Below are 14874 nucleotides of genomic sequence, written 5' to 3' on the forward strand. Positions count from 1 at the left end.
ATGGAATTAAGAAATGTATAAATATTTAGAAGAGCAATGTCGGAGTCCAGATATCCAAAAGTTATTTCCTGCTGTATGTAATAATGCAAAGAACATTCTGGGCTAATAATGTGAGAAATAACGTAAAAAATATAAAATACTTCAAAGTTGCTTAGGAGCCTGAAACAAGGCAGCCATGTCTACCAGCACCATCTTGACTTCTTGAATATTTGTTATTTTATGTAACCTTTATTTAACTAGGCAAGTCAGTTAAGAACAAATTCTTTTTGACAATGACGGCCTACCAAAAGGCAACAAAAGGCCTCCTACAGGGGCTGGGATTCAAAAATAAAATATAGGACAAAACACACTTCACGACAAGAGAGACACCTCAACACTGCATAAAGAGAGCACTAAGACAACAACAACAGCATGGCAGCAAAACATGACAACAACATGGTAGCAACATGACAACAACATGACAACAACATGGCAGCAGCACAACATGGTACAAACATTATTGGGCACAGACAACAGCACAAAGGGCAAGAAGGTAGAGACAACAATACATCATACAAAGCAGCCACAACTGTCAGTAAGAGTGTCCATGATTGAGTCTTTGAATGAAGAGATGGTGATACAACTGTCCAGTTTGAGTGTTTGTTGCAGCTCGTTCCAGTCGCTAGCTGCAGCGAACTGAAAAGACGAGCGACCCTGGGATGTGTGTGCTTTTGGGACCTTTAATGTGAATGGCAGAATGGGTGTTGTATGTGGAGGATGAGGGCTGCAGTAGGTATCTCAGATAAGAGGAAATGAGGCCTAAGAGGGTTTTATAAATAAGTATCAACCAATGGGTCTTGCGACAGGAATACAGAGATGACCAGTTTACAGAAGAGTATAGAGTGCAGTGATTTGCCCTATAAGGAGCATTGCTGGCAAATCTGATGGCCGAAGGATAAAGAACATCTAGCCGCTCAAGAGCACCCTTATCTGCTGATCTATAAATTACATCTCTAATCTAGCATGGGTAGGATGGTCATCTGAATCAGGGTTAGTTTGGCAGCTGGGGTGAAAGAGGAGCGATTAAGATAGAGGAAACCAAGTCTAGATTTAACTTTAGCCTTCAGCTTTGCTATGTGCTGAGAGAAGGACAGTGTACCGTCTAGCCACACTCCCAAGTACTTGTATGAGCTCTAAACCCTCAAAGGTAGTAATCACACCGGTGGAGAGAGGGGCATTCTTCTTACCAAACCACATGACCTTTCTTTTGGAGGTGTTCAGAACAAGGTTAAGGGTAGAGAAAGCTTGTTGGACACTAAGAAACTTTGTTGTAGAACATTTAACACAAATTGCAGGGAGGGGCCAGCTGAGTATAAGACTGTATCATCTGCATAGAATTGGATGAGCGAGCTTCCTACTGCCTGAGCTATACTGTTGAGCATGGGGCCTAGGATCGAGCATTGGGGTACTCCCTTGGTGACAGCCAGTCGCTGAGATAGCAGATGTTCTGACTTTATACACTGCACTCTTTGAGAGAGGTAGTTAGCAAACCAGGCCAAATACCCCTCAGAGACACCAATACTCCTTAGCCGGCCCACAAGAATGGAATGGTCTACTGTATCAAAAGTTTTGGCCAAGTTATTAAAAATAGCAGCATAACATTGCTTAGAATCAATGGCAATGGTGACATCATTTAGGACCTTGAAGATTGCAGTGACATTCATAACCTGAGCTGAAACCAGATTGCATACCAGAGAGAATACTGTAGACATCAAGAAAGCCAATCCGTTGATTATTGACACGTTTTCCCAATACTTTTGATAAACAGGGCAAAATAGAAATAGGCCTATAACAGTTAGCATCAGCTTGATCTCCCCCTTTAAAGAAAGGACCCACCATGGCTGCCTTCCAACCAATGGGAACTTCCCCAGAGAGGAGAGACAGGTTAAAAAGGTCAGAGATAGGCTTGGCGATGATAGGGGCCGCAACCTTGAAGAAGAAAGGGTCTATACCATCTGACCCAGATGTTTTTTGGGGGTAAAGTTTAAGGAGCTCCTTTAGCACCTCGGACTCAGTGACCACCTGCAAGGAGAAACTTTGTAGCAGGGCAGGGGAAAAAGAGAGAGGAGCATTGGGGCTAGTCGCATTAGAAGGGGTGGGAGATGGGGAAATATTAGACGGGCAATGAGACATGGCGGAGTCAAATAGGAATCCGGACTTAATGAAGTGGTGATTAAAGAGCTCATCCATGTGCTCCTTGTCAGTAACAACCACATCATCAACATTAAGGGACATGGGCAGCTGTGAGGAGGAGGGTTTATTCTTCAGGTCTTTAACCATTTTCAAGAACTTCTTGGGATTAGACTCACAGAGAGTGAACTGCTCCTTAAAGTAACAAACTTTGGCCTTCTGGATAGCCTGAGTGCACTTATTTTTCATTTGCCTGAACGAGAGCCAGTCAGCCTGAGTATGCATATGCCGAGCCTTTCGCCAAATGCAATTCTTGAGGTGGTGTAACTCTGCCTGATCACGGTCGAACCAGGGGCTGAACCTGTTTTTAATTCTCATTTTCTTTATGGGGGCGTGTTTGTTAACAATACCACTGAAAATATCAATAAAGAAGCTCCAAGCGTCTTCGACAGAGGGGATCAAGCTGATTCTAAACCAATTTACAGATGCCAGGTCATGAAAGAAGGCTTGCTCATTAAAGTTTTTACCAAGCGTCTATGACAGGTCGTTTCACTGAGCAGCCATTACGAACACAGGCTGTAAAACCATGATCACTAAGGTCATTACAGAAAACACCAGACTGATACCTATCAGGATTATTTGTGTGGATAACATCAAGGAGAGTAGCATTTTCTGGGTGTTTGGGGTCATACTTTGTGGGATTGGTAATAATCTGAGAAAGGTTTAGGGAGTCCCATTGCTTTAGGACTTGGTCAGGTGGTTTAAGCATGTCCCAGTTTAGGTCACCTAACAGGACAAATTCAGACTTAGTGTAAGGGGCCAGGAGAGAGCTTCAGGTTGGTAGGGTACAGGCCGGTTCTGATGGTGGTAACACCCAGAAACAGTCAACAAAGAGCTATTTGAAAGTTTAATGCTTAAAACCAGCAAATTAAATTGTTTGGGGACAGACTTGGTAGAGACAACTGAGCACTGAAGGTGATACTTGGTAAAGATTGCCACTCCACCAGCTTTGGCCGATCTATCTTGCCAAAAAAGGTTATAACCAGAAAGGTTAACATCAGTGTTCAACGTCTCAGTAACTAAATTTTTTATTTAACCTTTATTTAACTAGTCAAGTCAGTTAAGAACAAATTATTTTTTACAATGACGGCCTAGGAACAGTGGGTTCGCTGCCTTGTTCAGGGGCAGAACAGCTCGGGTATTCAATCTGCCAACCTTTAGGTTACTGGCCCGACGCTCTAACCACTAGGCTACCTGCCGCCCGGGCAGTAATGACCAACACATCTGGATTGGACCTGTGAACCCACACTTTCTAAATTGATCAATTTTAGGTAATAGACTTCTAGTGTTAATGTGCAGAAAACCCAGGCTTTTACGAGAGCAGAAATCAGTGAAGTAGATATCAGTGCACAAGTCAGATTTGGGGCTAGCAACAGTAGATGGGCCAGGGTGTACATTCACATTTCCAGATATCATCAGCAGTAATACAATCAGGGCACGGCAGAGGACAGGGAGAGCTCTGCAGTGTTGATTTTTTATGACATTTGAATGTGCATCAGATGGCAACAAGATCATATTATACAGCAATTTCATCCGGTAACATGAATACAAAGCCGGCGAGAGGTTGTTAGAATAGGATGGGAAGTCTGTGTAATCAATAGAGACTCAGAGTCCCGAGTGTGGTAACAAACATAGTCTGTTCCACGGTTGGGAAAACAAGCAAGTTCATAGTCAACAAAGCACGCAGGAGTCATGAGACAAATAGAATAAAGCACAAGAAAAAAATATAATGACTTGGGGCTAGCCATTGTAAGTTCAAAGAGTCACCCACCCCAACAAGATATATTGAGAGAGTAGCACTCTATGAGTCCAGTATGCTGTAAAAGTCTGAGATAAAATCAATAAGTAGTAGGTCTATATTAGTTTATTAAAGTGTTTCTGAGTAAGCTCACATAATAAACTTCACAAGTTAATTAGCCTACCTAAAATTATGATCAGTACAAATCATCAAATCAAATGTATTTATATAGCCCTTCTTACATCAGCTGATATCTCAAAGTGCTGTACATAAAACCAGCCTAAAACCCCAAACAGCAAGCAATGCAGGTGTAGAAGCACGGTGGCTAGGAAAAACTCAGTTGAAAGGCCTAAACCTAGGAAGAAACCTAGAGAGAAACCAGGCTATGAGGGGTGGCCAGTCCTCTTCTGGCTGTGTCGGGTGGAGATTATAACAGAACATGGCCAAGATGTTCAAATGTTCATAAATGACCAGCATGGTCAAATAATAATAATCACAGTAGTTGTCGAGGGTGCAACAAGTCAGCACCTCAAGAGTAAATGTCAGTTGGGTTTTCATAGCCGATCATTGAGAGTATCTCTACCGCTCCTGCTGTCTCTAGAGAGTTGAAAACAGCAGGTCTGGGACAGGTAGCACGTCCGGTGAACAGGTCAGGGTTCCATAGCCGCAGGCAGAACAGTTGAAACTGGAGCAGCAGCATGGCCAGGTGGACTGGGGAGAGCAAGGAGTCATCATGTCAGGTAGTCCTGAGGCATGGTCCTAGGGCTCAGGTCCTCCGAGAGAGAGAAAGAGAGAGAGAATTAGATAGAGCATTCTTAAATTCACAAAAGACACCGGATAGACAGGAGAAATACTCCAGATATAACAGACTGACCCTAGCCCCCCGACACATAAACTACTGCAGCATAAATACTGGAGGCTGAGACAGGAGGGGTCAGGAGACACTGTGGCCCCATCCGATGATACCCCCGGACAGGGCCAAACAGGAAGGCTATAACCCCACCCACTTTGCCAAAGCACAGCCCCCACACCACTAGAGGGATATCTTCAACCACCAACTTACCATCCTGAGACAAGGCCGAGTATAGCCCACAAAGATCTCCGCCACGGCACAACCCAAGGGGGGGCGCCAACCCAGACAGGAAGACCACGTCAGTGACTCAACCCACTCAAGTGACGCACCCCTCCTAGGGACGGCATGGAAGAACACCAATAAGCCAGTGACTCAGCCCATGTAATAGTGTTAGAGGCAGAGAATCCCAGTGGAGAGAGGGGAACCGGCCAGGCAGAGACAGCAAGGGCGGTTCGTTGCTCCAGAGCCTTTCCGTTCACCTTCACACTCCTGGGCCAGACTACACTCAATCATAGGACCCACTGAAGAGATGAGTCTTCAGTAAAGACTTAAAGGTTGAGACCGAGTCTGCATCTCTTACATGGGTAGGCAGACAATTCCATAAAAATTGAGCTCTATAGGAGAAAGCCCTGCCTCCAGCTGTTTGTTTAGAAATTCTAGGGACAATTAGGAGGCCTGCGTCTTGTGACCGTAGCGTACGTGTATGGCAGGACCAAATCGGAAAGATAGGTAGGAGCAAGCCCATGTAATGCTTTGTGGATTAGCAGTAAAACCTTGAGTTCAGCCCTGGCCTTAACAGGAAGCCAGTGTAGGAGGCTAGCACTGGAGTAATATGATCAATTTTTGTTGGTTCTAGTCAGGATTCTAGCAGCCGTATTTAGCACTAACTGAAGTTTATTTAGTGCTTTATCCGGGTAGCCGGAAAGTAGAGCATAGAAGTAACAAAAGCATGGATTAATTTTTCTGCATCATTTGTGGACAGAAAGTTTCTGATTTTTGCAATGTTACGTAGATGGAAAAAAGCTGTCCTTGAAACAGTCTTGATATGTTCTTCAAAAGAGAGATCAGGGTCCAGAGTAACGCAGAGTTCCTTCACAGTTTTATTTGAGACGACTGTACAACCATCAAGACTAATTGTCAGATTTAACAGAAGATCTCTTTGTTTCTTGGGACCTAGAACAAGCATCAAAGTTTTGTCCGAGTTTAAAAGTAGAAAGTTTGCAGCCATCCACTTCCTTATGTCTGAAACACAGGCTTCTAGCGAGGGCAATTTTGGGGCTTCACCATGTTTCATTGAAATGTACAGCTGTGTGTCATCCGCATAGCAGTGAAATTTAACATTATGTTTTCGAATGTCATCCCCAAGAGGTAAAATATATAGTGAAAACAATAGTGGTCCTAAAACGGAACCTTGAGGAACACCGAAATTTACAGTTGATTTGTCAGAGGACAAACCATTCACAGAGACAAACTGATATCTTTCCGACAGATAAGATCTAAACCAGGCCAGAACTTGTCCATGTAGACCAATTTGGGTTTCCAATCTCTCCAAAAGAATGTGGTGATCGATGGTATCAAAAGCAGCACTAAGATCTAGGAGCACGAGGACAGATGCAGAGCCACGGTCTGACACCATTAAAAGGTCATTTACCACCTTCACAAGTGCAGTCTCAGTGCTATGATGGGGTCTTAAACCAGACTGAAGCGTTTCGTATACATTGTTTTTCTTCAGGAAGGCAGTGAGTTGCTGCGCAACAGCTTTTTCTAAAATGTTTGAGAGGAATGGAAGATTCGATATAGGCCGATAGTTTTTTATATTTTCTGGGTCAAGGTTTGGCTTTTTCAAGAGAGGCTTTATTACTGCCACTTTTAGTGAGTTTGGTACACATCCGGTGGATAGAGAGCCGTTTATTATGTTCAACATAGGAGGGCCAAGCACAGGAAGCAGCTCTTTCAGTAGTTTAGTTGGAATAGGGTCCAGTATGCAGCTTGAAGGTTTAGAGGCCATGATTATTTTCATCATTGTGTCAAGAGATATAGTACTAAAACACTTGAGTGTCTCCCTTGATCCTAGGTCCTGGCAGAGTTGTGCAGACTCAGGACAACTGAGCTTTGGAGGAATACGCAGATTTAAAGAGGAGTCCGTAATTTGCTTTCTAATGATCATGATCTTTTCCTCAAAGAAGTTCATGAATTCATTACTGCTGAAGTGAAAGCCATCCTCTCTTGGGGAATGCTACTTTTTAGTTAGCTTTGCGACAGTATCAAAAATTAATTTTGGATTGTTCTTATTTTCCTCAATTAAGTTGGAAAAATAGGATGACCGAGCAGCAGTGCGGTCTCTTCGATACTGCACGGTACTGTCTTTCCAAGCTAGTCGGAAGACTTCCAGTTTGGTGTGGCGCCATTTCTGTTCCAATTTTCTGGAAGCTTGCTTCAGAGCTCGTGTATTTTCTGTATACCCAGGGAGCTAGTTTCTAATGACAAATGTTTTTAGTTTTTAGGGGTGCAACTGCATCTAGGGTATTGCGCAAAGTTAAATTGAGTTCCTCAGTTAGGTGATTAAGTGATTTCTGTCCTCTGATGTCCTTGGGTAGGCAGAGGGAGTCTGGAAGGGCATCAAGGAATCTTTGGGTTGTCTAAGAATTTATAGCACAACTTTTGATGCTCCTTGGTTGGGGTCTGAGCAGATTATTTGTTGCGATTGCAAACGTAATAAAATGGTGGTCCGATAGTCCAGGATTATGAGGAAAAACATTAAGATCCACAACATTTATTCCATGGGACAAAACTAGGTCCAGAGTATGACTGTGGCAGTGAGTAGGTCCAGAGACATGTTGGACAACACCCACTGAGTCGATGATGGCTCCGAAAGCCTTTTGGAGTGGGTCTGTGGACTTCTCCACGTGAATATTAAAGTCACCAAATATTTCAATATTATCTGCTGTGACTACAATGTCCGATAGGAATTCAGGGAACTCAGTGAGGAACGCTGTATATGACCCAGGAGGCCTGTAAACAGTAGCTATAAAAAGTGATTGAGTAGGCTGCATATATTTCATGACTAGAAGCTCAAAAGATGAAAACGTCGTTGTTGTTTTTTTGTAAATTGAAATTTGCTATTGTAAATGTTAGCAACACCTCCGCCTTTGCGGGATGCGCGGGGGATATGGTCACTAGTGTAACCAGGAGGTGAGGCTTCATTTAACACAGGTAATTCATCAGGCTTAAGCCATGTTTCAGTCAGGCCAATCACATCAAGATTATGATCAGTGATTAGTTCATTGACTATAACTGCCTTTGAAATGAGGGATCTAACATTAAGTAGCCCTATTTTGACATGTGAGGTATAACGATCTCTTTCAATAATGGCAGGAATGGAGGAGGTTTTTATTCTAGTGAGATTGCTAAAGCGAACACCGCCATGCTTAGTTTTGCCCAACCTAGGTCAAGGCACAGACACGGTCTCAATGGGGATAGCTGAGCTGACTACACAAATGTATGATACTTTACAGGAAAAACTGATCTGAGTTCTGTACATTAGATTGCTTTACCACTAAGGTCAGGTTAATTTTAGTTAGATTACACGGTTTAGTAGATTAAGCATGTTTTTAATCCTGTACTTAAATTAATCATTGTTATGCTACCACCTACTGAAAGTACAGTATTCATAAACCTGTTTGAAAGGTTTCCACTAGTTACCACAGCCACAAAGTCAAAGTTGCCTATATCGTAGAAATTCATGAAAACACAAATTAGCTTTTCGGTCTTAATATAAGGTTGGGGTTAGGCATAAAGTTAGCAATGTGGTTAATGTTAAGCAATGTGGTTAACATTTTAAGAAGATAAATTGTAGAAATAGGCGGGGTTTATGACTGTAGCTGTGGTAACTAGTGACGACCGTTTCTTAAACATCTGCGTTCATTTCCTGGACACAATGTCCACGATTTCAAAACCAGGATTACGAACGAAATGCATAATATCCTATATTTCTGATCGCATTATGGCAGGATTACATGTTTTTTGTATTATTATTATTATTGTGAATGGCTTTATAGGGCACGTTTCCTTGAAGTCCCGCGCGCATGCGCTTTGATCCCCTCCTATTTTATAAAAAAAAAAAAATCAGACGAAAATGGCTACCTTTCTCATTTAAACCTCTGTCCTAGAAGATTAAATAAAGATGAAATACCCGGCGCATAATGTAAACCAGGATCAAGTCAATATCCATGGATTATAGGGCGTAGAATGCATCCGTTTGTATCATGATGTTGTGGCGGTCAAGAATGGAAAATCTATCCGTTTCATATTTAACCCATTGCATCCATGATCCGCCTTCAAATTAGGTTTGTGATTTTATCGTTTTTATGTTCTCAAAATGTACTTGGAAATGCAGCAGTTTTATTCGTGTATTGCATTGTAGTAGCGCCCATTGCCTCATTATACAGCTGTTGTATTTTTGGGTTTGTAAACGCATAATAGCGAGACACTTCACTGTATGTTGCATATTGCATTAACACCGGATATGGTTTTGCAACACAATAGCCGTTCGAATTGGACAAGATGTTAGCGAATAGAATATATACTTTATAACATATCTATCACATAGTGTTGTGATGTGCATCACCATATTAGGTTTTTATTTTGTGTATGTGTGTGCGTGCGTGCGTGCGTTTATGTGTGTGTTTTTGTGCATGCAAGTAATTCTGTGTCACACATACCAATGCTGAACCTGTTTACCTTTCATGTGTACCCCTCAACAGAAAATGATGCACCAAGTCACTAGCAGCAGCAATGACTATTGCATGAGTGGCCTTGCAGAGGAATGTCAACACCCAACCAGCCACTTTGACTTATGTAGCTCGCAATCCAACAAATTCTACCCTTCGCCCCCACCTCCTACTCTACAGCTGCCTCGCCCTAACCTACCCCCTCTTCCACAGGGCATGCACAAACCCATGCCGTGTCAAATGCAACAAGAGACCCAGAATGAGTTCCACGCTCAGACAGTGAGGATCCGAGGGCCCAGTGAGGCTCCAACTGGGCCAGAGAGCTCCAAGAAAAAAAAAGGAAGTGTCGTCAAATCCGGCCGTAGAGGGAGACCCTCGGGGACCACTAAGTCAGCCGGTTACCGGACAAGCACCGGACGTCCGTTGGGGACCACGAAAGCTGCGGGGTTCAAGACCAGTCCCGGCAGGCCTCTGGGTACAACCAAAGCGGCGGGCTACAAGGTTAGCCCTGGGAGGCCTCCTGGTAGCATCAAGACTCTGGCTCGGCTCAAGAAACTGGAGTATGGGAGCTGTGATGGTACCAAGAAACTAGACTTCAGTAACTGCGGCGGCGGAGCCAAGAAACTGGACTATGCCAGCTGCGAAGTGGCACCTTTCCCTTACACCCTGATGCAGAAACGAGGCTTGCGTGAGTCTACTGGCAAAGTGGAGGAAACTAACGAGTAGTTATGCCTGTGTTTCTATCTATTGCCTAGAACTCATATTTGAGTGCTTGTCCTAAAGGATGTTGATGACCAGAAGGGACTCATGTAGCCAAAATATGGGTTGACTTTTGGATAGGTCTGGCACTGGCTACCTAAGAATGGCTCCTCCTCTCTTCAATGTACTCTGCTGATATCGTCACCATTTACTCTGTCCCTATCCAAAGACTGAAATCGCTCTCTTTTTTTTCTCAATAAGTTTGCTATCTTATTTTACAGAGATTGCATGGTGAGACATATAATAAATACAATCAATATACTTTAGCTAAACAGGAATGAGAGAAATAGCCTACTATTCATCATAATCTGTTCAAATGCTCGCTGTCTGGAGAAGGGTTGTTGTTTTGTTCAAATGTTTAAATATCTGATCTGTTTTATTCATCTGTTTATGTTATGCTCTGATATAATGTGCTTTATTATTAGTAGTCTTCTTGTCATTGAAAACATTTGTCGGAGTAGAAAACAACACAAAAAAACTAGCAAAACGTGAATCTTAAGCTTCTCCCAGAGTGCATGTGGCAGTGTTTGTGTCTTTTTGTGTTGTCTGGTATGACATGTATTTCATTTGTGTTTATATGCAGCATTACGAGACATGGGACTGGATTCAATGCGATATAACATTGTTATAACACAGTTTCTGTCATTTCGCTTGAACTGTGCATCTGAAAACCTCTCATAATACTTATTTGACGACATAGCAATTGTTATTTCTAACACTTTGTAAATATGAATGGTTTTTGTCTTCTCAATGTAATGTATTATTCTTTGTTCTTACACGGTAACTATCACTTGATAAAAGCAAACCCAGAATGAAATGTCGTTATGCTGTTGAGTAGGAGCTATAATTTTAGAGAGAAAACGCTAGGTGGTGGAGTATGTGTAACGATATTGTAATGTATGTATGACCCCCCCAAAAATAATGAAATGGTCATTCCAAAATGATCATATTGTCTTGGCTGATATTTTAATGGTGTGTAGTCTATTGACAATAGTATAGACAATTGTGTTTGTAAAGTGCAGACAAAGACCTATGTCCATGTTTTCATATCATGGGGTCCAGGTCCCACTATGGGCCAGTGGACCCCACCTTTATAAAACACTGATTGCATGTCCAACTACTCTTCAAGATCAATATAAGGAATTCTGTTTCAATCCTGACATTCACATCCTATTATAATGTTTCTAAGAAGATATATGTACAAAAACATGGGTATGGTGTATTACATGGGCCCAGAATTACAAATGGCCTGTGTTGTGAATCTCATAGAACTGAGAAACTCATATTGAATGAGGAAAAAAGAACAAGACATTTCATATCATTTCAACATAAAAACATTTGGCCACTTTGAAAAAAAATCCTATCTAATTTTCTTATTGTCTGGGCCCCTGACATTGCATGTGCCTTTTCTTCGTTCACCGTCTCCTGAGTGACGGCCTCGCAAGGTTACAAATCGGCAGATTGGTCATCAATGAAGAGCAGCTTGCCTATCAGGTAATACGATTAATTAGAATTGGCTATACAATAATGTCTGTAGCCTGTTTGACATCTGTCATTTCGATGTAGCAGTTGTGTGCATTGTGCAAAGCGAGTTTATTACAGTTGCGGTAGGCCACCACTGCAAGTATGGCGAGCCTTTTGTGTGGCCACTATGCAAGGCGCATTCTCCTTATATCCTGCTGTTATTTCAATGCGAATTTATTGCAGGATACGTGGGGGAAACTGATAGGCATTTAGCCTAAATAACAATATTCTATTACATTACACCTCATTCACAGCATGATGTCAAGGGGTTCGACTTAATTTGGGGCTTTGCCCCTACCATTGACATGTTTATTGCCGCCGACATGTTTTTGACGCGCCATGACCTATTTTCTCTGCTGTCAGGCAATATGGCGCATAGTCTATTTTAAAACTTTAACCAGGCCTCATCAGCGTGCGCTCTTTTCCCGTCGAGCACATGCGAACTATTGATCCGCGTTTGTTGTGGCCACAGATTCGTCTCTATCTTTCTGCTATCCAAAATGGAGGAAACAAGTTACGCCTTTGTTGGGAAAAGGAAACCAATGGCGCAATGGTTTATCAGTGCGGAATACCAATCCCCTCACATAACCCCATAATAAATAGTCTTATATTATCTAGCCGAGGGTTTCATGTATGTTGGCTAAAACACACGAGGGTATACGTCATAGCCCCCGCTTTTATTTGAGATGGTGCACCTGGATTTGTCTGCGTGACTGTAGAGTGTTGTGTAGTGACTGATAGGGTGAGAGAGAGAGAGTACCCGGCCCGACGTGCTGTGATCCGCGGCTCCGCAGACTGGGGGTTGGGTAGCTGTGCGGATTGGTTGCTCAGCTCTGCTCGCCAACACAGCCAGTTAGTCGAGCAGGGCTTGTTTTAACATAACCAGAGGCACAATTCGACAGCCCGCAAAACAATCATGTAAATATGAAATTGTAATTGCTAGGGACCAAGGTGGTATAGGCTACACTGACTTTTGATGCACTAAAATGGAAGGCTTTAATTATATTTTGTCCATTGGTGACTCTGTTTTGTTAAGGCCGAAGTTGATGAGATAGTACAGGAGGTGAAGGGGAGAGAATGAGAGCTCTGGGTCTTTCTTGGCCTACTACTGCTGGGATTGTGCAGATCCGCTTTCACAAATCGAAAAAAACATACGCTTCATGCCCCAATCTGAAAGACCCGCTGTTGGTTTTATTGTGACCGAGCTCCAAATGGTAAGATTCTTGCGTTTTTTAATTCACACGATGTTTTTAAACGTTTTGAACCGCCCTTTTGTGAGTTAGAATGGGAGCTTCCTATGTCGGTTTTTATAGGCTCTGTAGGCAATTTGTGTGAACCATTGTGTATGATGGCTTTGACTGTATTGACTACCCTAAAGTCAGGTAGGCTGTCAGCGTGAGCAGTGTTGCACACTTCTATCATTTTTGTGTTCGCGATCGTTCTATTTTGTTAACAAAAACAGAACGAGTAGATATGATTCGACTGTGAACCGGGCAGAGCACACCGGTCGCTCGCTGGGTTTTCCTGATCTTTTTGTCTTCTCTGCTGCAACTACGGACGGCCTTCAGATGGGAAGCCATGCAATGTCGTCTGATTAGTGTAGGCTATGCGGTGCATGGCGGTAGTCTTTCTTTCTGTTATTGTCGCGTGGAATGTGAGTTGTTATTTACAGACAGACAGTATGGTTTTTGTTTTGTAACATTGTAGCAATTTCAAACAGTGCATGAGCCTGAATCATATGAATTGACCACACTGTAGCTGGATAGGAAAAACCTGGTTGTTTACTAGAAGACTTAGCTTTTGTGACCTCGACCCCCCTAACGTGCATTTCCTTTTACTATGACAGGAAGGAGCCATGACAACATGAATCGGTCATACAGACGGGCTGTTCGGGGGCGCTCAGCATCAGCCACAGTGTACAGCTCAGGCCAGCCAAAGCTGAGGCCCCCCAATGGCCTCTCAGTTTCCACTTCCTATGGAAACCAGTGTAACAGCAGCACCAAGCATGGTTCAACAGACCAACCGTCGGTGGCCATGCAACTGTCAACCTCCTCCCTCAAACAGGCACCTAGCTACGTGTATAACCAGGCAGAGAGGGAGAGGCCCCACTGCTACAGTCCTCTGCTGAGGCTCCAGGATCTCTCCACTATGGTACACAGACCTGGGTCTGATCTGGGACCCGGGCCCCAGCCTAAGGAGCTCGACGCCAGGAACCATTTGCACTCTCACAGCCCAGTGGGAGGCTCTAGTTGTGGGACTCCTCTGGTCCGACTGCCCCCCTCTCCCGGTAACGAGGAGACAGAACCCTGCGAGGATTCCATCCGAGATCAGAACCGTTTCTCTCCTGTTAGTTCTGATAGTTTGGAGCGCTGCTCCCCCATCCCCAATGGATACCTGCATTTCGAGTCCACCTTGTTTGACAGTGGGGACAGGGAGGATGAGGACGACGAGGAGGAAGAGTTGGAATCTTTTCAACAACACTCTTCTAAGTCTGCCAGAGACAGAACAGTCACAGACTCTAACACCACCTCTGGTTCAGGGGTAGACCATAACAGCACATACAAGCCCTCTGTTCTCAACCTGATGTCTAAGAGTCTATCTGAACTGGACCCTACTCTGAGCCCCAGTGCCCTGCCTGACATGTCCATGGGGGATGGCTGGAGTATGGACCAGGACTCCGACAGTGACAGTGCGATGACAGGAGACACACTTGACCATGGTCTCATCTCACCTGTTGGAACCAACTCTAATGTGAGTTCTCTCTCTTACTGAGAATCATAATAATAATAATAATAATAACCCTAGGGGCAGATGCATCCTGGGTAGCTCTGAAAATATATCTGATGTTATCTGATGTTATCTACAGTTCTGTAAATACTGTGTAATCTCCTGGAACAGTATTTGTCAAGGAGCCATTCTTATTTTATCGTTTCGGTTTTGTATACACTATATGCCGATCGACCATGTTTCACATTTTGAATTTTAGATTCTAAAAATTTTTGAACTGTCAAAGGAATGATCCTATATGTGTAGTAAGGTCT

The 14874-nt window shown here is 43.2% G+C and overlaps 2 protein-coding genes across 5 annotated transcripts in view; both read left to right on the plus strand.

Moving 5' to 3' along the window:
- Window positions 1-8755: 8755 nt before the first annotated feature.
- LOC123744679 (UPF0461 protein C5orf24 homolog) lies at window positions 8756-11253 on the plus strand. Of its 2 annotated transcripts, none has more exons than XM_045724222.1 (2): window positions 8756-9166; window positions 9584-11253. In XM_045724222.1, the coding sequence occupies exon 2, from the start codon at window positions 9587-9589 to the stop codon at window positions 10274-10276; it is 690 nt and encodes a 229-aa protein (XP_045580178.1). In that variant the 5' UTR covers window positions 8756-9166; window positions 9584-9586; the 3' UTR covers window positions 10277-11253. The 2 variants fall into 2 exon arrangements, with proteins under 2 accessions (XP_045580178.1, XP_045580177.1); XM_045724221.1 differs by having other exon boundaries at window positions 8758-9166; window positions 9764-11253.
- Window positions 11254-11535: 282 nt separating this feature from the next.
- Window positions 11536-14874, plus strand: part of LOC106612244 (histone-lysine N-methyltransferase, H3 lysine-36 specific) — a 45259-nt gene continuing 41920 nt past the window's right edge. Inside the window, exons 1-2 of one of the 3 annotated variants that reach the window (XM_045724219.1) lie at window positions 11536-11803; window positions 13680-14584. In XM_045724219.1, coding sequence (XP_045580175.1) covers window positions 13697-14584 — 888 coding nt within the window. In that variant the 5' untranslated portion in view covers window positions 11536-11803; window positions 13680-13696. Of the gene's footprint in view, window positions 11804-12389; window positions 13048-13194; window positions 13488-13679; window positions 14585-14874 lie in introns of those variants that run through there. The other 2 variants (XM_045724218.1, XM_045724220.1) reach the window with 2 other exon arrangements.

Source organism: Salmo salar, chromosome ssa09, assembly GCF_905237065.1.
Source record: "Salmo salar chromosome ssa09, Ssal_v3.1, whole genome shotgun sequence".
NCBI classification, from domain to species: Eukaryota; Metazoa; Chordata; class Actinopteri; order Salmoniformes; family Salmonidae; genus Salmo; species Salmo salar.

Bases quoted from the DNA above. Each gene is read 5' to 3' on its own strand.
- LOC123744679 (XM_045724222.1), top strand. From the start codon at position 9,587: ATGATGCACCAAGTCACTAGCAGCAGCAATGACTATTGCATGAGTGGC.